Raw genomic sequence first — 22371 nt, 5'->3', positions numbered from 1 at the left:
GCCCCGCCCTGCAGAACCTGGCCAGCTCCAGCCAGGATCCGAAACTTACCAGCGCCCTGGAGCGGGGAAGAGGGCACCGAAAGGCTCGGAACTTCCCAGGCCCCGCCCCTCCCTCGCGCTCCCCGCCCCCGCCAGCTCCCAGCCAAGCTCCGCCTCCCACGGTAGCCCCGCCTTCCCCGCGCGCTAACGCGCGCCGCGGTCTTTTCCCAAAACCCGGAGAAGTGGATTCTGCGCTCCGCACGTTCCCTCGGAACCGTAGTGTGGCCGAGCGAGTCCAGGCTTGCCGGAGGGAAGGCTGGCCCAGGGCTGGGAGGAGGAAACCGGCCCCGAGCGGGAGAGGACGCGGCCCCAAGTCTGCGCCAGTGAGCGGGCCGCGGGCCCCGGCAGCTCCGACCTCCTTCCCGTCGGGCTCCCTCTCCTCTGGGACGCGGGGCGCTAGGCCGCGGCGGTAGGATACACCCCCTCCCCCCGCCCCGTGAGCAGTTCCCCTCCCACCCTTGCTGTCGCCTCGTCCCGGGCCTCCCGCCGGAACGCGGTGCCCCGCCTGCCCCGTCTCCTAGCAGCGCCGTGACGTGCACGCGCCTCTGGGTGGGGGGCCGCGGGGCCGCGGTGAAGGGCAACGCCCGAGGGGAGGATCCGGGAGCCTGGGACGGGAGGGGTCGGGGGCCGCGGGGGACTCGGAGGCCTAGCCGCCCGCCCCGCTGGAGCCTGCTCCGTTTCGCCATTCGAGGACCTCAGTCCCAAGCGCTTCCTGCTGATACAGAGCCGTCCCTCCCCCAACCTCCTTGACGTTCCCGGAGACTTAGGGCAGTAATTCTACATCTTCAGTTGCACTTTTTGTTGGAATTTTTCTGGAAGAACTGAATCTGGTAATTTAGCTTAAGAATTTTTTTTTTTTTTTTTTTTTTGCGAGAAATGGTTATTAGTATATGTAGTAGTCCCCAAATTAGGTTAAAGGCCTTTCACAATCCACGTCATTTTGCAAAAACATTCTTGGTGGAAACAGGCATGGCAGTGCTTGAGAGCTTGCGTTCTGGAGCCCACCGTGCTCGGGTTCTGACATTTAGTAAGGGTGTGAGCTTGGACAAGCCGCTTAATCTCTAAATGGCCAACGTTCCTCCTGTGAAAAATTACAGTACATAATACAGCATAGTGTGCGAGCGCGTATCTGTGCGGGGATGGTGCGAAGCCCCTTTTACGGGCTTGTGAGGGTTCCCTTGTGAAGCACTAAGCACTGTGCTTGGAACGTAGCAATACCTACGTGTTACTAAAATAGCATTTTTCTCTATGCTTTCTGGTTTTGATTTTAAAGATCCCAGTTGTGAAGTATCCCTTCTGTTTTGTGAAAAATGTAATAGAAGGATTTACTCCAGAATTTCTATAATATTTGGTATTTCAAAGTGCAAGTAGTCAGCAGAAGCAGCCTGCATGCACAAGGCTGTATTAAGCAGAGTGCAAAGGTTCACCATTCCCATGTATAAGGAAAAAGGATTCTTTTTTTTTCCACTAGAGGAAATTTGTGAATGGAAAGAAAGCTTGCTATTAAGTAGTGTCATGATGCCTTCTTTGATTCCTTGCAGGCAAAGCCCTAGGACCGTAGGCTGACTGCAGGATAGCCATATGGTACTTTACATGTGGACTTTTTTGAGGGTAAAATACATCTCATTATGTGATTTTCTCAACAGAATACTGGAGGATGTTTGTTCCAAGATCTCTCAAAATCAAGAGGAGTGCTAATGATGATGGCAAAAGTTGTACAGCTAAGAAAATTAAACCAGATGCAGAAGACCTGCGGCTGGCTGAAGGCAGAGGTGATAGAGCTGATGCGTTAGTTACAAAAGAAGCCGAAGGGCGTAGCGTGGAACCATGCCCTTTCCCCAGTACAACTGGTCAGTTGGCCGAGGTTGGTTTGGTTGGACCCCAGCAGGATGCGAAGGATAGCGATCTTTCTGAAGAGCCTGTTAAGTCATTTTCCAAAACGCAGAGGTGGCCGGAACCTGGGGAACCTGTCTGTGTTGTTTGTGGTCGTTATGGAGAGTACATCTGTGATAAGACAGATGAGGATGTGTGTAGTTTGGAGTGTAAAGCAAAACATCTTTTGCAAGTAAAAGAAAAGGAAGAAAGATTAAAGCTCAGTGATCCACACAAAGTGGATTCTGGGCCAGAGTCTCCACTTAATGCTTTTTATGTCTATAGAGAGCACCCCTTTATTTCGAACCTTCAGGAAGACCAAATTGAAAATCTTAAAAGGCAGCTAGGAATTGTAGCTCAAGGGCAAGATGTCACCAGACCCATTATTGACTTTGAGCACTGCGGTTTCCCTGAGGCCTTGAATCTCAACTTGAAGAAATCAGGCTATGAAGTTCCAACCCCCATCCAAATGCAGATGATTCCTGTGGGACTTCTGGGAAGGGACATTCTGGCCAGTGCTGATACTGGCTCAGGAAAAACAGCTGCTTTTCTTCTTCCTGTTATCACCCGAGCTTTATGTGAGGTAAGAATTCTCAGGTGTTATTCTCAGAAGCAAGTCGGGTATAGACAAAGTTTCATCCTTAACTATATTAAAACTGCAAGCTGAAACTATAACTTCAGTCATTATTGCTCCTGGTGATTTTGCTTCTGATAGTTTCTATGAAAAACACAATTTTAGGGAATTTTTCTTTTATCAGATTGAACCAAAGATCTTTTCATTGAAGGTCTTAAAAATCGCCTTCCTTAAAATATATTTTCTTTCAACAAATTTTCTTTTCAAGAAATATACTTTTGCTTTGGGGAAAAAAAAAATCCTGCCGACTGAATGACCTGCAATTTTTGTGTCCATTTAGCCTCCTTGGATTTTGTGTTTTGAAAAAAATGATTTATACCAAAGTTGGAAAGTTATTATAGAGTTCAAAATACATCCTTCAATGCGATTCGTGGTTCATCTTAAAATAATGCTACCTTACTTTACTTATTAGTTTATAGTGTGCAAAGCACTCCTACGCGTAATTAATTTCGCTGACATATTTGCCAAGGACTAGTGAGTTTATGAGGTCTGAGGTAGGATAGGAAGGGAAACCACTATAAAACACAGGCAAAGAGAGGAGAGGTACAGGAGGAAAATTTGGAAAACTAAAGAATTGTAGAAGATCATGTGAGGGGGAAAAAAATAAAAGAAAACACCAGATGTTCAAAATACAAGTGAAACTCACTGATGGAAAACCAGATCTTCCTGGTTTTCTCTTCTGAAGAGATTGGCTCGAGATTTCAGGGTCCAACTGGCCTTCAGTTTTCCCACCCTGGTTATTGTGGGTGTTTCTCCCTGGCCCCAGTTTTGACCTTTTCACTGTACATCTGTTATATAAGGAAGGGTTCCATTTACGGTGGTTTTTGGAGAGAAAATTTGCAGGGAGCAAAAGGCAAGGTTCATAACTAGTTGGGCTGATGGGAACATCCCCAGAATCACTTTGAACATTTAGTCCACATCAACAGGAATTAATTGCCGGCGTTTTTAGACTTGTTTTTCACATCTTTGCAGAGCAAAACTCCATCTGCTCTCATTCTTACACCAACAAGAGAGCTAGCCATTCAGATAGAGAGCCAAGCTAAAGAACTGATGAGTGGTCTGCCACGCATGAAAACCGTGCTTCTGGTAGGGGGCTTACCCTTACCCCCACAGCTTTATCGTTTGCGACAACATGTGAAGGTAAGCACCAGTTTGATACAATGCCTTTGAAAAGTATTATAAGCAATGTGGGAGCTAGGGTTCTTTGGTGTCGTTTTGTTTTTGCCCTTGAGGAACTTGTAAGTGTGATTTTTAGGTTACCCTTTGTTTATTTTTATTTTTGTTTTTGTAGGTTAACCTTTACATTCTTACCACGTAAGCCTTAATTTTATTTTTAAGGTTGTTTTCTATAGGAAAGGAACACAATTTATTGAGTAGCTGTCATATGTCAAATGCTATTGGATGTTCTCCTGTGCACTACCTCATTTAATCACATTTGCTCTTTTTTTTTTTTTTAAGATTTTATTTATTTATTTGACAGACAGAGACCACAAGTAGGCAGAGAGGCAGGCAGAGAGAGAGAGGAGGAAGCAGGCTCCCCGCTGAGCAGAGAGCCAGATGTGGGGCTCGATCCCAGGACCCTGAGATCATGACCTGAGCGGAAGGCAGAGGCTTAACCCACTGAGCCACCCAAGTGCCCCTCACATTTGCTCTTGAAGGTCTGTGGGCATATCGTCTTATGGTTCAGAAGTTAAATCTCAGAAAGATGGCATTTATTTAAGGATCTATAGCTGATACACTTTTAGAGTGTGATTTCTACAAACGAGGGCATTATCCCACGTAACCACAGTACAGTTACAGAATCCGGAAATTAACATGGATACACTGGAATGCTTCAGGAGTAAACATTGCTATCATTTACTCCTCAAAGCCCATTCATGTTTTACTAATCATTCTGTCAACTTTTCTTTTCAGTAGCACAAGAACGCAGTTCAGAATCACATTTTGCCTTCCGTTGCCATATCTCTTTCATCTCCTTCAGTTTAGAACAGTTCTTTATTCTTTCCTTTTTTTCCATGATCTTGACACTTTTAAGGATTATAAACTGCTTGCTTTGAAGAACGTCCCTCAATTGATTAGATTCAAGTTATGCATCTTTGAAAGGAATATCATGGAAGAAGAGATGCTTTGTTCTTTTCATTACATCCTTTTAGGTGATACACCATTTCAGTCTGTCCTTCTACTGGTGATATTTTCTGGAAAGTAAAAGTAAAGTTTATTTTTTGCCTTTGTATTTAGTTAAGTATTTTGAGTACTTTGATATTATATTTTTCTTGTGCTTTACCAAATTTCCAGGATGACTCAGAATTACCTACTATATTTAAAGGATTATAATGCGTTATTACCATGATTTGCTTTGGTTCTCCAGTTGTCCCCAATTTGAGCGGTGGAAGCACTGTGAAGTTGGTTTCTGTGGCCTTTGTTATATCCCAATCATTCTTTGAGCACTTTTTTTCTTTCTATCTGAAGAAGATGTTCATGCTTAAATTGTTCTTCCCTTGACTCAGCCCTGGAATCCTGCCTTTCCCCAAGCTGCCCTGAGTCCTTTTGGTAGAGGATAGTAGCTAGAAATCAAGAGCTGGGCTCTTGGTTGGGCTCATTGCTATTGCTCTTTGCTGTTAAGGTACCATTGCTTCTAGGACCTGTCAGTGAATGGAAGGAAAGAATGTTCCATAAGTGTGTGTTTCTGATCTACATTTATTATAGACCATGAATTCATGTTGATACTTCCAACTCTAATTCAACACAGCAAGACTCATTTTGGTGCTTCCTGTTTCCATATTTATCATTCTGGCAGTGAGAAACCTGCTACCTGTTATCTTTTATATGTTTATTTACTTGACCAGCCATCTTATATGTAACCATTCGCCCATCCTCATTTCTGTCCCCTGCCCCCCAGTGATGCCTTCCTTCCTAGACTCCACCCTGCATCCTCTTCACCCCCTTAGACCGCAACACCCCGTGCAGGGTCACCTTTCTCCAGAGGCCCCTCATCACCCTGTGCCTTGCCCACTCCCCATGCCAGGCTGTGTCCTTCACATATACCCCCCTGGGAAAAAAAAAAAGAAAAAGTCTTGTCTGTTCAACAAAGTGATCTTTCAAAAGCCAGGGCAAGATAGAGACCTTTTCAGATATAGAAAACTGAGAGGGAGTTTATTACTAGTAGACTTATTTAAAAGAACAGAAACTAAGATATTCTGCATTAAAGAAGATGATTCTGGAAAGGAAGATGTGGGATCAAAGAAAGAATGGCAAGCAAAGAAAAGCCTAAGAATGTGGGTAAATGTGAACAAACATTGACTAAATAAAAAGTAATAATGAACAATCTGTGGGTTTAAAAAAAAAATAGAAGTAAAATACTGGCCGACTGTAGCATGTAAGTGCAGGAAAGTTGTGATTGGTGTTAAATCGTTTGCCCTTGGTTGCTCAAGAAAAAGCTAAATGTATCGATTTACTTTAGACTTTATTAAGTTTATTATAAATTTATTAAAATTCCCACACTAAAAGAATGGGGGGGGAGTTCATTAAAGAAAGGTTTATTAAAAAAAAAAGCAGGGGGGGGGGAATAAATAGAAATAGAAGGGATGAGCTCAGGTCAAAATAACTACAACAGATTTAAATGTTTATGGTATTTCCGAAGAAACTAAGCGGAACTCTATAGTTCTATAGATATAGATCCTTACTACAGCCCTGAAATTTTATCATTCTCCATGATCTGTCTCACCATTGTGTCGGTGTGTCCTTGAAAAGTGGAATACAATTAAATTTATGAGATCATTTGTAACTACTATACTTTACACCAGGCACGGTCTCATTTAATCCTCACAGTAATTACTATCATTTCCATTTTATGAACGTGAGAACAGAGACTCACACCATTATCAATTGCTAGAGCTAAGATCTCTACTGAAGTTTGACCAAACAGGCCCTACTTTTTACCACTGCTTCAACTATTATGTTCTAAGTGTTAAGAGCCTTAAGCAACTTTAGAAATCCTTTTGTCCAACCTTTTAATTTAAAAACAGAATAGCAGGCCCAGAAGGATTCAGGGATTTGCTTTTGTTTACAGACCAGATAGCAGTCAGCCTGCCTGCTAGACCTTTTCTGGTCTGGCCTCTGCCTCCTTTCAAGCCTCACCCAGGTCTTCTCCCCCTTTTTTACCCAGTGGAAACCTCAGTGGTTTTCCAGCTTCAGAAGGTTCTTGAATGTTTTCCCTCTGCCTTCTCCTCACTGGCTTCCACTATTCCTTTAAGTTTTAACTTACATGTTAGCTAGGGCTGGATAGATGCCTCCATTTATTAGTCTACTGACCTCATGGGTATTTGTTTGTTTTTTCTGTTCCTTTATGTTGTGAGATTCATGAGAGCAGAGACTATGTGTGACTTAATCATCATTGAATTCTGAGTACTTAGCCCAGCGGCTGGCACATAGTAGCCACTCAGTAAGGACAGAGAGAAGGAAGGAAGGAAGAAAGGAAGGAGTATTATCTAACTTTTTTTTTCTTTTTCTCTGTTCTTCAGGTTATCATAGCAACTCCTGGGCGACTTCTGGATATAATAAAACAGAGCTCTGTAGAACTCCGTGGTATAAAAATTGTAGTAGTAGATGAAGTAAGTAATTGTTGTTTAGAACATAGTCATATAGTTTAATTTATGAAAAGTATATTATATTCTATAAACTCACCGTGTGTTCAGGCATTTTCAGTCACAGTAGTCAGTTTTAAGCTGGCTCCTGTGTGGCACTGCCCCTAACCTGTAGTGCACCCAAATTAAACCACGTTAACAAATACAACCAGCTGTTTTTTTCCTAATTGACAGAAAACACAAATCCAACATCTACTATACTCTCAGTGATAAGTTATTTATTTATTTATTTTAAAATACTTTATCATTTATTTGACAGAGAGAGACATAGCAAGAGAGGGAACACAGCAGAGGGAGAGGGAGAAGCTGGCCTCTGGCTGAGCAGGGAGCCCGAAGCAGGGCTCGATCCCAGGATAATGACTTGAGCCAAAGGTAGACACTTAACAACTGAGCCCCCCAGGCATCCCTCAGTGATAAGTTTTTTAAACATTTGACACTGGTTGTCATTTGCCTATAAAAATAAACATGTCCATGGCCAATAACTATCAAGAGGGAGTTTGGAAGTAACTCATCATGCTTAGTTGGATGACCTTTTGCATTTTTTCTGTGTGGACATAGGTGTCTGTTGTGATTTTCAGTGTGACATAGAGCATATAGGTGTTTTTATTGTTTTGGTTTGCTTAGTAAGGTGAAATAAATATGTTTTTAGCTGATGATATTCCAGCACGTGAACCGGCATGAGGACAGAAAGCCATGTGTCCGCCCAGCCTGGGCAAGGGCTGGTTTGGCCTGCAGTGTATCACATGCCCACTTTCACACATGTCCCAACAGCAGTCACAGAGCAGGGTTCCAGCAGTGATCAGAAATGTGGGGTCCAGGGGCTGACCAGTGATGGTAACGTGGTCCCCCTACTGTGGGTCCCAGGAGGTAGCAGTAGGGTACCAGAGGATATGGAGAGAACACGTAAGTAAGATCCGCGAGATGAGGATTTGAGCCTTTTCTCCAGCCACTATGGGATGCTGGGCAAGTCATTTAATCTCCCAGAGTTGTGGCAAGGATGAAGTAATGATTGTGAACATGTCTCATAGATCTGAAAAGTCTTGTGTAAATGTAATGTTATTCAGTCCTTTATTAGTTTTTTGTGTTTTTTTCTTACATATTTATTTTTGTGTATGTGAGAGAGAGCATTTAAATTCTACTCCCTTAGCAAATTACAATTATACAATACAGTGATACCAACTATGGTAACTGTTATGATTTCAGACCTTATCTGTTTTATAACTGTAAGTTTTTACCCTTTAGCCCTAGATCTCTTCCTGTTTCACCCACCTTCCAGCCTCTGGCAATCATTCTTCTCCTAATTTCTATGAATTTGACTTTTATTTTCTTATTTTTAACTTTTTTACATCCCACATGTAAGTGTTACTGTATAATATTTGTCTTTTTCTGTCTAGCTTACTTCACTTCACTGAGTATAGTGTCCTTCAGGTCCATCCACGTTACAAAAAAAGGAAAGAATTTTAAGTCTGAATAATACTCCATTGTGTATATATACAACTCATTTTCTTTATCTGTTCATTCGCTGATGGACACTTGGGTTGTTTCTCTACCTTGGCTATTGTGAACTGTTATTTAGTCCTTTAAAAAGTACTGCTAAGTCAGCACTTGCCTGGTGTGTCTTTAGTGTCAGCTGACTTACTGCATCCGGTTATCGTCAAGTACGGGTGGGCTTTCCGCTGTTGCTCAGTCCATGTGTTCTGACGTCCTCACCATGCTATGAGCCGGAGAAATGATCCTCAGATTTTAAAGTTAGATCCCATTTCTGCTTGCTTCTCCCCACGACATTTTCACTTTTGCCAATGAATGAGCCACCACAGGGCACCTCAGTGCTGTGCTCAGAATACAAAAGGAGTATTCATTCAGCAAACCTGTGCCAAGTGCTTGTCCTGTGCAGCCTCTGTTCCAGCATTGCAGGAAATGAACTGGTAAGCTACATAACTGATCATGTACTGAGACTGACTTTGGCCCAGCAGTGCTATTTAGGTACAGACTGACCAACTCTGGATCAGTTCGGATGGCATCACAAAGAAATTTTAAATATTATTATGACCTCCAAAGTGCTGAAGACCTACTAGAGAAAAATACACAACCACTTGAAGTAAAGGCAAGAGCATTATCACCTACACTGACACCCAGAAGTGCTGCTAAAAGGTGTAGTGCAGGCCAGGGAATGGCAGACTCTTTCCGTAAAGGACCAGACAGGAAATACTGTAGGCATTGGGGGCCACGTGGTCTCTGCTGCTACGGCTCAGTACAACCAGAGACAGTAGGTAAATAATCGGGTGTGACTGCTTTCTCCTGAAGCTCTATTTACAAAAACACATAAAGGCCTGTGTTTGTCTCAAGAACCTTAGTTTGCTGACTCCTGATACGAAGTGTTAGTAAAATAATGGCACTGTGTATGATATGCTAATTGTTCAAGACAATTAAGGTGAAAAGGCGAAATGAGAGAATGTGTGGATTGGCACCGTAAAAATGGCTTCTCCGATGTCATGGGGTGTTACCTGGTCATCCACAGATGGAATAGGATTTAGAAAATTAGGGAACATATCGAGTATTCCAGGTGAAAAGGCTAACATGAGCAGAGCCAGAAAGGCCAAGCACAAAGCACGGAGGGACCAGCCAGCTTGATGCGTTCATCCTGAGAAATAATAGGAAGTAAAGTTGGGTAGTTAGGGTGGGGCCAAATTATAGAGGGCCTTGAAAGAGAAGCAGAGGATTTTGGATTTGATGTGGGAAACAATGAGGCTTTCTAAATTATTGAGTTGGGGTGTCACATGTGGAAAGTGGTGGTTTAGCAAGGTTATTCTGCTGCTCCATGAAAGAGAAATTAAAGAAGAAAGAATCTGTGGGACAGAATGGCTAGCAACCCAGACAAGAGGTGAGCAGGGTCAGGGACAGGGCGGAGGCAGTGGGAGGCATGAGTACATTTGACAATCACTGTAAATCAATCATTCATGAATCTTCTGATGACTGAATATGAGAGAAGATGGAGAAGGTGGTTGAGGAGACTCTATAAATTCTGGTTGTGCCTTTAATTTTAAGTAAAGGACAAGTGGGTATGGGTTGGGCTTAACAATATTTGAGTTGGTTTTAGAGATGTTGAATTTCTTATGAATGGTGCATGAAGGGGAAATACCGTGTGGCATCAGCACCCATGTGAGCCACACTGGTTTCTCCAAGGGAGAAAGATGAGAGGGAGGGACAAGGTCTGGGGCTAAGTGTCTGCTTGTGAAGTTTGAAGATGAGTCCGTAGTAAACAGAGAAGTAGTCTGAGAGACCAAGCAGGAACTGGGAATGAGTAATATCCCTGAAGAGAGAAGCCACTGTTTCAAGAGGAGGGTGAAGATACAGAAATGGTCAGGCATGGAGACTAAGAGAATTCCTTTAGAATTAGAAAAATCTGCTCTATTACTCTTCTGTGTCTTCCACATATCTGTCCTTTAGCCTAGAATTCTCTCCTGTCCCCTCTTCCTTCTTTATGTGTCCATGGCTCTGAAACCTTCTATCAGTTCTCCTGATAGACTTCCGGCCTTCTTTCCTCTAGGCTCTGTTGACCTGGATATAGACTGTTATCATTTCTCTTGTGTTATGTTCCTTGCTATATCCCTGCAATCAAGCACCGTGTTGGTCCAAGTTTCTCTAATGGTTAAGAATCATCCAGTGTGTTCAGTGAATGTAATAGAAGTCCACACCTCTTCCTTGGGTATACTGATTCAGTAGGCCTGAGTTGGGAGTCCAGGAATATGTAAAAACTCTTTCTGGGTGATTCTTGTCTTCAGGGAGATTTGGGACACACTGACTAGCATGCTGCCTGACAATGCTTTTTCAGTGCTCAGATTTAATGAGTGTTTATTTGTTCATCAGATGCCTTTTTAGGGATTTTTACATGATAGACACTATCCTTGGTTTTGAGGATACAGTGGAAGGCGAGATAAGCCATGACAAATGTTGGTACACAGGTTAGTATCAGAGGAGGGTTCCCTGAACACCATTTCTGCTGAAACCGGAATGAGAAGGAGCCAGCCACGCAGAGATCCATCTGGAGGAAAGACTGCTTCAAACAAAACAGCCAGTGTGCAGGAGCTAACGTGGGAGCGAGCATTAGGTAGCTGAGCACAGAAAGAAGGCTGGTGTGATAGGGTCGTGGGGTGTGACATGGAGGAATGGTAGGGGATGAAGTCGGAGAAGTGGATGAAGATGGAAACTGTAGGACTTTTGGCTGTTGGGTTTTAGTCTATATGTGATGGGAAATTACTGGAGGGTTTCAGCAGAGGAGTAGCAGATATGATTTATGTACTAGAAGATACGGTTTATGTTCAAGCTGGGTGCTTGAGGTGGATGGCTTCCGTTGTGGGGGTGACAGGATGAGGGGGGGTCTTACAACTGTGAGCTGGAGAGAAACAGCTGGATTTGGGGCATGTTAGTGTGAACAGGTTAGATGTGGGGAAGCTTGGGTGAAAGAAACGGGGCGAACTTATTTCTGATGGCTTCTCTCTTTTCTGAACTGGGAGAAGCGAGGCCATCTCCTAAGATGAGAGGGGCTTAGTGGGATTATTGAGGAAAAGCAGGGGATGTTTGCAAGACATACTGCCATGTGCATATGCACATGCTCTGTGTCTCATGGTAAATTGAAACATAGAGACCATGCTGTGAGTGTGGTCTCAAGGGTCTTAAGTATTTTATCTCATGAATCCTCATAACAGCCCCATGGGGTGGTAACCATTATCACTCCCATTTATAAAAGGAAAAACTAGGGCGTATAGCCATTCATTAACATGCTTAATTTAAGGTCCTAGGTAGAGCCAGGATCAAACCTAGACCATCATGTTTATTTTAGATTTTTTAAATATCATAGAATGAATAATATTAAAGTGAGTGTTTAAACTTCCACATTAATGGACACTTAAAAATACAGTACTTTAGGGATGCCTGGCTGGCTCAGTCAGTAGAGCATCAGACTTCGGATCTGAGAGACATGAGTTTGAGCCCCACACTGGGCATGGAGCCTACTTAAAAAATAAAAAACAAAACAAAGAAATAACAACAAAAATACAATGCTTTAGTCTAAATACACTGAAATAGTTGAATATCTTAATTTTCAAAATTATAGACACCTGGATTGTATTTAAAAAATCAAGATAGCCTTTATCTTTCATTATTTTAAAGCAGCACTAACAAAATTTTTTCTTGTTTGCTTAGTAATACATAAATCGTTTTTGAAAACTAGCAATGCACGGGGCGCCTGGGTGGCTCAGTGGATTAAGCCGCTGCCTTCGGCTCAGGTCATGATCTCAGTGTCCTGGGATCGAGCCCCACATTGGGCTCTTTGCTCAGCGGGAGCCCGCTTCTCTCTCTCTCTCTCTGCCTGACTCTCCGCCTACTTGTGATCTCTCTCTCTGTCAAGTAAATAAATAAAATCTTTTTAAAAAAAAAGAAAAAGAAAAAGAAAAGAAAACTAGCAATGCAGAAATATATACAGAAGCAAAAGCCCTCAACATTAAATTTTTTAATTTATTTAATATTTAATATTAATTTATTTAATATTAATAAATTTATTTAATATTTTATTATAAATATATGTCCATGGTAAAACAAAAAAACAAAAACCCAAACTTTGCTAAAAGCTATAAAATGAAAAATTTTATTGCCTTCCCTTCCACAGCCTGCAGGCCCTTTCCCCAGAGTTAGCAATTGAGTTTCTTGGGTTTATATGCAAATGGTACCACGTTATACATAGTGTTCTGCACTTTGCTTTTTTCCTCCTAGCAGTGAGTATCATTTAATAAAGGACTTTCTTCTCATAATTAATGATAGCACAGTGTTGTAGTATATGGCTCTACCATATTTTATTTCCCAGATCCCCTATTGATGGATATTTAGGGTTTATACATTTGTTGCCAGTATTAATAATGCCATAAAAATCTTTGTATATCACTAAAAACATGTAATTATACAATGTATAAGTTTATATAAATATATATTTTCCCAATTCTTTATATTTTGACATTGTAGTATATTCTGTACAGAAGTTTTTAATTTTTCATGTTCTTAATCATATCTTTTTTTTCCTTGGGTGGCTCAGGGTTTTAATGTCAAGTAGGACTAACTTTAAAATGATTTCATTTTAGGCCGATACCATGTTAAAGATGGGCTTTCAACAGCAAGTGCTTGACATTTTGGAAAACGTTCCTAATGATTGTCAGACCATTTTGGTTTCAGCTACAATTCCAGCTAGCATAGAACAACTAGCAAGCCAGCTTCTGCAGAATCCTGTGAGAATTATCACTGGGGAAAAGAACCTGCCCTGTTCCAGTGTGCGCCAGATTATTTTGTGGGTGGAAGAACCAGCCAAAAAGAAGAAATTATTTGAAATCTTAAATGTGAGTAGTGAACCACGCAACACTGTTTTGTAGACAGTGTTTGCATCTTTTACAATTCTTAAGATAACGATTTTTAGATACAGCTTTTGGGTAATTTGTCTAGATATTTAATAATAAATTGCTTTACTTTGGAATTCTGTGGGGATCAAATAAATACTGTATGGATGCAGGGTTGTTTTTCATTTTCTGTATTATAGAAGGACATAAATATCAAGATTATTCCTAAATAATATTTTTATTTCAAAAATTTTTAGTAGTTTTATATATTAGATAAAGACAAGTTCTTTCTTGGCCATTCTGTCCTTGAGAAATATAATTTTTTTTAGCAGTAACTTGCTCATTTTTAAAAAATATTTAATTTATTTATTTGTCAGAAAGAGAGATCACAAGGAGAAGGAACAGTAGGCAGAGGGAGAAGCAGGCTCCCCTGCTGAGCAGGGATCCTCATGCGGGACTTGATTCCAGGACCCCGAGATCATGACCTGAGCTGAAGGCAGATGCTTAACTGACTGAGCCACGCAGGTTGTCCCAGCAGTAACTTGTTTAAACAGAAATTTATTAAGTGGGTCGTAATGTGTAAGCACAGTTACTTAAAGTAGAAAGGGGGTGCCTGGGTGGTTCAGTCACTTAAGCATTGGGTTCAGTTTCAGATCAGGTCATGATCTCAGGGTTTTGAGGTTGAACCCCATGTTGGGCTCCTTGCTCATCGTGGAACCTGCTTAAAATTTCCTCTCTCCCTCTCTCTCTTCCCCAGCTTGCTTGGGCACTCTCTTTCTAAAAAAAAAATTAATTAAAGAAATAAAGTAGTAAGTTAAATACAGTTTGTATTTACTTATAAACAGTATTTATAATTTTAAATTACACTCAAAATTTTAAAATTGTTTTTGCAATATTAATGAAATAATGGAGGAAACATGAAGGGCAGTAGAGTTTTGTGATTTGGTTTGTGCATGTTTTAAAGAAAACACTCATTTTAACACTCATTTTTCCTCTATAAACCTTTTGATAACTAGCTTATACTAATGCTTTCAGAAAAACTTCCCATTTTGATTTATGTTCTATGAATAATTTTAAAAACATGTTTTTCATTTTTCAGGATAAGAAGCTCTTCAAGCCTCCAGTGTTAGTATTTGTGGACTGCAAGCTGGGAGCAGATCTCTTAAGCGAGGCAGTGCAGAAAATCACAGGTTTAAAAAGCGTATCTATACATTCGGAAAAATCACAAACAGAAAGGAAAAACATATTGAAGGTTTGACACTCAGCATTCTCTTCTTAAGGGACCCCATATTACCAGCAGGTTTTTAAAGCAGAGTTTTTTAATGACTGCAAGAATTTCAGGCAGGCAGGACTGTGAGCTAATTGTTCCTCTTGCTCAGGCTTCTGTGTTTTGGGAGCAATAAGCCTGTTCCCTATGGGGGAACATTGTAGATTACTACATAGATTACTAATTCAGAATCCACCATTTCTGGAATCAAGTCAGTTTAGACTGGGGGAGAGCAATAAATTCACTCTTGGAAATGTTTGCCAGAATACATTAGTAGAAAAAAAATTGATACCAGGAATGGGGAGGGTTTGGGAAGAATTAAACTACACATGTTCCTCAGTTATATTAAGACCTTAACTTATTGAAAAGATTTGGCAACAACAATATTGATGAAGAAAGCTTTGAAAAAAGAAAAGATGTCTGAATTGTATCAAAGCAGGTAAGATAAATTCTGAATAATGAATTGTGTTGCTTTGTCGGGAAGGGATTACTTGAAGGAGACTATGAAGTTGTGGTGAGCACAGGAGTCCTGGGACGAGGCCTAGACTTGATCAGTGTCAAGCTGGTTGTCAATTTCGATATGCCTTCAAGTATGGACGAGTACGTGCATCAGGTAAAGAGATTTTTATATGTTTCCACCGTGAGTTTTCTTGGGTGAGGCATTGTCAGTAGAATGGTAACTAAAGAGATAAAAAAGTTTTATCATAGACATAAAAAAACTCTCACATCATTTTGTTTTTAAAATGTATATGTAGGGATGCCTGGGTGGTTCAGTGTGTTTAAGCCTCTGCCTTCGGCTCAGGTCATGATCTCAGGGTCCTGGGATCGAGCCCCGCATCAGGCTCTCTGCTTATCAGGGAGCCTGCTTTCCCTTCTCTCTCTGCTTGCCTCTGCCTACTTGTGATCTCTGTCAAATAAATAAATAAAATCTTTTAAAAAATAAAAAAATAAAACGTATATGTATGGGGGTGCCTGTCTGGCTCAGTTGGTGGAGCATGTGACTCTTGATTTCAGGGTTATGAGTTCGACCCCCCTGTTGGGAGTAGAGATTACTTTAAAATAAAATATTTAAAAATAGGTATATATGGATATAAACTAAATTTTGTTTTAAAAAACTATATGTATACCTAAAATGGGTTAAAATTATTAGAAATAATAACCTAAAATGTTAGTGTAAAAAAATTTTAAGTAGCTAGTTTTTGGGTTATTTTTCCTTCCTTTGTATTTCTTATTCAGTAAGCATATTAAGTGGCTTTTATAACCAAGGGGAAAAAAGGCTTTGTTTTAAGTTAATATATCTGGCCAAAATAAAACTGATCCATTAAAAGTATTTGTTTTTTTTTTTAGAAATCTTGTCTTCATCTCTTCTTCATATCCTTATTTGTTCTAGACTTTCACCTATTAAAGTTTTTTTTCTTTATTTTGCTGCCAGAGATAACAGCAGCTCTTCTTTCGAGCAGAAATAGAGCTTTCTGTTAGCATCGCCTTATCTCCCTGACTGCTACCTGTCTTCCTTCTCCGGCATCACTTACAGACTCTTCAAGTAAAGCCTTTCTGTCATGTTCGTAGAATTACCTCTGAATGCCGCATTTGCTGGGATCACCCACTGAAATGCTTTCAGTGCCTTGAAGGCATTGTTGCTTGTGTCTTTACTTAGTAATAATATAGCAGAGCCTCTGTCTGTCTGTGCTGCCTCAGTTACCTGTGCATCACGGAACTGACTCGCACACAGGAATTGATTGCTCAGATCACTGAAGCTTATTTTCTTCCAAACTTTTAGTGATTTGGGGTGTAATCTTTCTAAAATATTAACATGTTTAAGAAACTCCTTTGCTTCTTAAGTAGAATATGCTGATTATAATTATTTAACTCTTTCTTGCCATCCCAAGGTCAGTCCTGTGGCTCTCAGTTACTCACCATGTACCCTGAGCTATGGCCTCAGGGGGTCTTGATTTTTGTAGAGTTTCTAACATCTGCTCAGAATGGCCCCATATCCTCCCGCTTTTCTGGTTCTGTATCAGTGTATTGTTTGTTCACTTGCTTCAGTAAGTGAAGTATGAAGATGCACAATAAGAAATAATGCAAGCAACAAAAGATATAAAATGAAAAATAAGTCTCTTTCTTTCTCTTTTTCTTTTTTTTAAAGATTTTATTTATTTATTTGACAGAGATCACAAGCAGGCAGAGAGAGAGGAGGAAGCAGGCTTTCCGTGGAGCAGAGAGCCCGATGCAGGGCTGGATCCCAGGACCCTGGGATCATGACCTGAGCTGAAGGCAGAGGTTTTAAGCCACTGAACCACCCAGGCACCCTTTTTTGTTTTTTGTTTTTTTAAGGTTTGTGTATTCTAGGGAGAGAACGTGCACGTGTGCATGCAGGGGGAGTGGTGGAGGGAGAGAGAGAGACTCCACAACAGATTCCCTCCCCAGCATGGAGCCCTATGTGGGGCTCAATCTCACGACCCTGAGATCGTGACCCGAGCCAAAATCTAGTCAGATGTCCAACTGACTGAGCCACCCAAGGACCCCAAGATAAAAAAATAGGTCTTTGTAAGGTAGCCCTCCTACCTTTTAGTAGATATTGCAGTTAACAGTGCAGAAAATATAAATGCCTATTTATACACAAATATACGTGTATATGCATACCTAGTTACACTTACTACATAAATGGGACCATATTACACCAACTGTCTATGCCTTGCCTTCTTTATTAAATATGTGTTAGGCATCTTTCCTTATTAGCATACATAATAGGTATCATTTTAAAAATATTAATGTGTATGAAATGCTTCCCATATGACGAGGAGGCCCTGTTCTAAACTCTTTAAATGGTTTTATTTGTTTAATAGGGCTTGATCTCTTTTCATGGCTGCATGGTAACCTATTGTATGGATTATCTTAATTTAATTGATGAATCCCTTTGAATTTGATGGAAATCACATGTTTCTAATATTCTGTTATTAAATAATGCTGCACAGGACATCTGGGTGGCTCAGTCAGTTAAGCATCTGATTCTTGATCTCAGGTCAGGTCTTGAGTTCTCAGGGCCATGAGTTCAAGCCCTGTGTTGGGCTCCGTATCGGGCATGGAGCCTATTTAGAAAAATAATAATAATAACGCTGCACTGAACATCCACCTGCATAGTTATGCCTCTCATGCAGTGTATTTGTAAGGTAAATGCGTAGGAGACCTGCCCGGTCAAAGGATATGTGTATTTTATTTAATTCCATTTTATTTATATTTGTTTTTTTTAGGATACATGGACTTTTATGAGATTGATTGATTGGTTTTAGATTTTGTTTATTTGAGAGAAAAAGAGAGCATGAGTGGGAGAAGGAGCAGAGGGAGAGGGACAAGCAGACTCCCCGCTGAGGGCAGAGCCCTACTTGGGGCTCACTCTCAGGACCCATAATCATGATCTGAGCCAAAACCAAGAGTCAGATGCTCACCTGACTTGGTCTCCCAGGCACCCCGAGGATATATGTATTTTAAATTATAGTAGGTATTCCTGTGTGCCTGCTTTTAAAGATTTATTTATTTGAGAGAGACAGCCATGCATGAGCTGGGGGGAGAGGCAAAAGGAGAAGGACAGAATCAGAGCATGGAGCTCGATGATGCGGGACTCAGTCTCAACCCTGAGATCGTGTCCTGAGTTGTGAAACCAGGAGTCGGACTCTTTTTTTTTTTTTTTTAATATTTTTATTTATTTATTTGAGAGACAGTGAGAGAGAGCATGAGAGGCGAGAAGGTCAGAGGGAGAAGCAGACTCCCCATGGAGCTGGGAGCCTGATGCGGGACTCGATCCCGGGACTCCGGGACCATGACATGAGCCAAAGGCGGTTGCTTAACCAACTGAGCCACCCAGGTGCCCCGAGGAGTCGGACTCTTAACCAATTGAGCTACCCAGGTGCCCCTGCATGTCTGCTTCTAATTTAGGGGCAGAGAGCTTCTGGGAAAATAATTTTAAATTTGTTAAGTTTTTTAGAGTTTGTAGACTATTGCAGTTATTTTTTTAAAAAGCTTATATCTCAGTATAAAATATCTTAGAATAAATTATGTCTCAGTTGATATAATTCACCACTTGAAAGTGTACAGTTCAGTGGTTTTAGTATGTTCATATAGTTGTGCAACCATTACTACAATTTTAGAACATTTTTATCATCCCCAAGAGAAAACCCCATACCCAACCCATCAGCAATCACTCCTCATCCTTCATCTCTCACACATGCGCACATGCGTGTACACAGACACACACACACACCCATCCCTTAAGCAACTACTACTCTACTTTCTGTCTTTATAGATTTATCTCTTCTAGAAATTTCGTATAAATGGAATCATATGGTATGTGGTCTTCTCTGGCTTTTTTCACTGAACATGATGTTTTCAAGTTTTACCCATCTACATATATCAGTACATTTTTTATTGCTACATAATATTGCATTGTAAGGATATACCACCTTTGTTCAAGAGTTGCTGGACATTTAGCATGTTTCTACTTTTTTTTTTACTGTGAATAATGCTGCTGTAAGCATTCATATACAAGTTTTTATGTGGACGTAGGTTTTCATTTCTTTTGTTTTAATTCCAGTACAGTTAAAATACAGTATTTTATTAGTTTCAGGTGTGCAATATAGTGATTCAGCAATTCAGTGCATTACTCAGTGCTTATTAGGACAAATGCACTCTTAATTCTCTTCACTTATTTCACCCATCTCCCCACCCCCATAACTGTCAGTTTGTTCTCTAAGGTTAAGTCTCTTTTTTGGTTTTTGTCGTTTTTAATTTGTTCATTTGTTTTGTTTCCTTAATTCCACGTGAGTGGAATCATACAGTATTTCTTTCTCTCTGACTGACTGGCTTCATTTAGCATTATACTGTCTAAATTCATCCATGTTGTTACAAATGGCAAGATTCCATTCTTTCTAAGGCCAAGTAGTACTCTCTGGCATATATAGATCATGTCTTCTTTATTCATTCACCCGTGGATGGACACTTCCATAGAAGTGGCACGGCTGCTTCCGTAATTCAGCTATTGTAAATAATACTGCAGTAAACATAGGAGTGCATCTATCTTTTCAAATTAGTGTTTTCCTGTTCTTTTGAGTAAATACCCAGTAGTGGAATTACTAGATCATGTGGTAATTCTATTTTTAATTTTTTGAGGAAATTCCTTACTGCTTTCCACAGAGGCTATACCAGATTACATTCCAGTTAACAGAGCACAGGTTTCCTTTTTCTGCTTATCCTCGCCAACATTTCTTCATTTTCATGTCTTTTGGGCATACACCTGGGAATGGAATTGCTGGATCATACAGTAATTCTGTGTGTATCATTTTGAGGAACTGATAGACCCTTTTCCAACACGGCTTCATGATTTTACATCCTCACCGGTGATGTATGAGGGTTCCAATTTCTCAAAATCTTTACAGCACTTATTATCTTATTAACTATAGCCGTGCTAGGGTGTGAAGTGATACCTCCTTGTCTTGTGTTCTTTTAAGATTTTATTTTTATTTATTTTTATTTATTTTAAAGAGAGAGTGAGTGCGGCACTCTGTGCTGGGTGCTGAGCCTGAAAAAGGACTTCAGTGCTTGACCAACTGAGCCGCCCAGGCCCCCTTCTCTTTTATGTTTTGATCTGAATTTCCCCAACGACAAATGGACATGATTTCATGTACATACTGGCCATTCGTATATCTTTTTTGGAGAAATGTCTGTTTAAATTATTTGCCCCTTTTTAAATCGGGTTGTCCTTTTGTTACTGAGTTGTAAAAGTTACTTATATATTAGAAAACCTTTACCAGATACATGATTTGCAAATATTTTCTTCCAGTATGTGAGTACAGCTATATTTTATATTAATTTTTAGCCTTATTGGATAAATTCAGTAACATAATTAAATAAAATAGCATTCCTTCCCTTACTTGTTCCCAGTCTCATTCCCTAGAGGGCCATGTTTTGTTTTGTTTTGTTTTAAGCCTTAAAATGTCCTGTATATTGGCAGCAACTATTCATTTAAATAACTCTGAAAATAGATTTTAAGTTCTACATTTAAATTAAGGAGCCATAATTGCCCATGACTGTGTATTTACCCTCTCCTTCTGAAGAATTTCTCAGTATATTTGGAAATGAGCAAATTTTGTTTCTTGTGTGTTTCCATCACCAATTTGTATCCATTGAATTTTATCAAAATCAGAAATAATGATGCAAAAAATGAATTTGCTTAAATCTCACATTTCAGAGGCACTGAAGTACTCTAAAGCAAATAGTCTTCTTGTTCTAAAAACAGTAGCTTTCAAAAAGCTTTTACCCTAACCTTCTGATGATAAGAACCATCTTCGTGTCATTACCACCCTACACACATACACACACGCACATGCACACACAGGATACGTAACTGAAACAAACATTTAACAAGCAGTACTTACTGGTATTATGTGTGGGTGCTTTGTTATTTTCTGTTCAAGCTATTTCATTAAAAAATATGCAGGTGGCAGTCCACTAAATTGGTTTCACAAACTACATTGAGATGTGCAATTCAAAAACATGCTACGCGAATGAATGTTAATCTTAGTAAAGCCTCTTTAAATACTAATCTTCATTTTCTTTCAGGCGACATTGAGGTTTTATGTGAAATGTTCTTTGCATTTCATTTCAGGTTGGAAGAGTGGGAAGATTAGGCCAACATGGAACAGCGATTACTTTCATCAATAACAATTCAAAAAGACTCTTCTGGGATATTGCAAAAAGAGTGAAACCCACAGGATCCATTCTTCCCCCACAGTTGTTAAATTCCCCCTACCTTCATGACCAAAAAAGAAAGGAACAACAGAAAGATAAACAGACACAGAATGATCTGGTTACAGGAGCTAATCTTATGGACATCATTAGAAAACATGATAAAAGTAATTCTCAAAAATGACTTGTGATACCACTGAACAATTTTTTATTGTGTATTACCAGTGAAATTTCTGTATAATTGTATGGTTTGAGTAAATGAGACATGTACATGAAACAAAAACATTTAACATAATTTAAATTTTTTAAATTGAATCTCAAATTTATACTGCAGTATTATATTTATTTCCCTTTTAATTCTCATAAATTAAAAAATCAGAAAATGAATTGCTAAATAAAGTAAAATTTTTTCTGTCTAGACAAAGCCTCAGTTTTTCCTTAATAAATATTTTTGGAGCTGCTGTCAGAACCAGGAACCTGAACAATGAGGAGTCAGACTCAGAATGGTGATGCTTTTGTTTAGTGTCCCCCCGTGTGCTGCAAGCCTATCAGTGCTTGGATCATTGTTCAAAAAACGAATGTTAGGAAGAAAGTAAATGATAGAAACTGGAAGAAATGGTCAGTGCTGCTTTTAAAAGATAAATATGAAATATCTATCCTATTCTTAGTTTTCCCTTCAGTTTGGTAAATAAAAGTTTATGTTATATTTAATATGAGCTTATCAAAATAATGTCACGTCATGTTCATGTTGCTACTTACAGTTTTAGGTTAATTTTGGTTTGCTAATTAACTAATATT

General features: G+C 39.9%; 1 protein-coding gene across 4 annotated transcripts; it reads left to right on the top strand.

Moving 5' to 3' along the window:
* The first annotated feature begins 310 nt into the window (after positions 1–310).
* On the top strand, positions 311–21991 carry DDX59 (DEAD-box helicase 59). Of its 4 annotated transcripts, none has more exons than XM_082703863.1 (8): positions 311–448; positions 1686–1903; positions 3518–3685; positions 7066–7155; positions 13320–13571; positions 14668–14820; positions 15320–15448; positions 21494–21991. In XM_082703863.1, exons 2-8 carry the CDS (start codon positions 1697–1699, stop codon positions 21755–21757), a joined length of 1263 nt encoding a protein of 420 aa, XP_082559989.1. In that variant the 5' UTR covers positions 311–448; positions 1686–1696; the 3' UTR covers positions 21758–21991. The 4 variants fall into 4 exon arrangements, with proteins under 4 accessions (XP_082559989.1, XP_082559987.1, XP_082559988.1 ...); XM_082703861.1 differs by having other exon boundaries at positions 1686–2494; XM_082703862.1 differs by lacking the exon at positions 311–448 and adding an exon at positions 735–869.
* Positions 21992–22371: the final 380 nt, after the last annotated feature.

Source organism: Mustela nivalis (genome assembly GCF_964662115.1).
Source record: "Mustela nivalis genome assembly, chromosome: 16".
Lineage (NCBI taxonomy): Eukaryota > Metazoa > Chordata > Mammalia > Carnivora > Mustelidae > Mustela > Mustela nivalis.
The sequence above is the reverse complement of the archived record's forward strand: the minus strand, read 5'-3'. Positions and strand labels throughout refer to the sequence as shown.

Excerpts from the sequence above, each read along its gene's own strand:
- DDX59 (XM_082703861.1), top strand. The coding sequence starts at position 1,697 with ATGTTTGTTCCAAGATCTCTCAAAATCAAGAGGAGTGCTAATGATGAT. Across the intron at positions 13,572-14,667 it reads AATTATTTGAAATCTTAAAT|GATAAGAAGCTCTTCAAGCC; the intron begins GTGAGTAGTGAA and ends TTCATTTTTCAG. Across the intron at positions 15,449-21,493 it reads TGGACGAGTACGTGCATCAG|GTTGGAAGAGTGGGAAGATT; the intron begins GTAAAGAGATTT and ends ATTTCATTTCAG.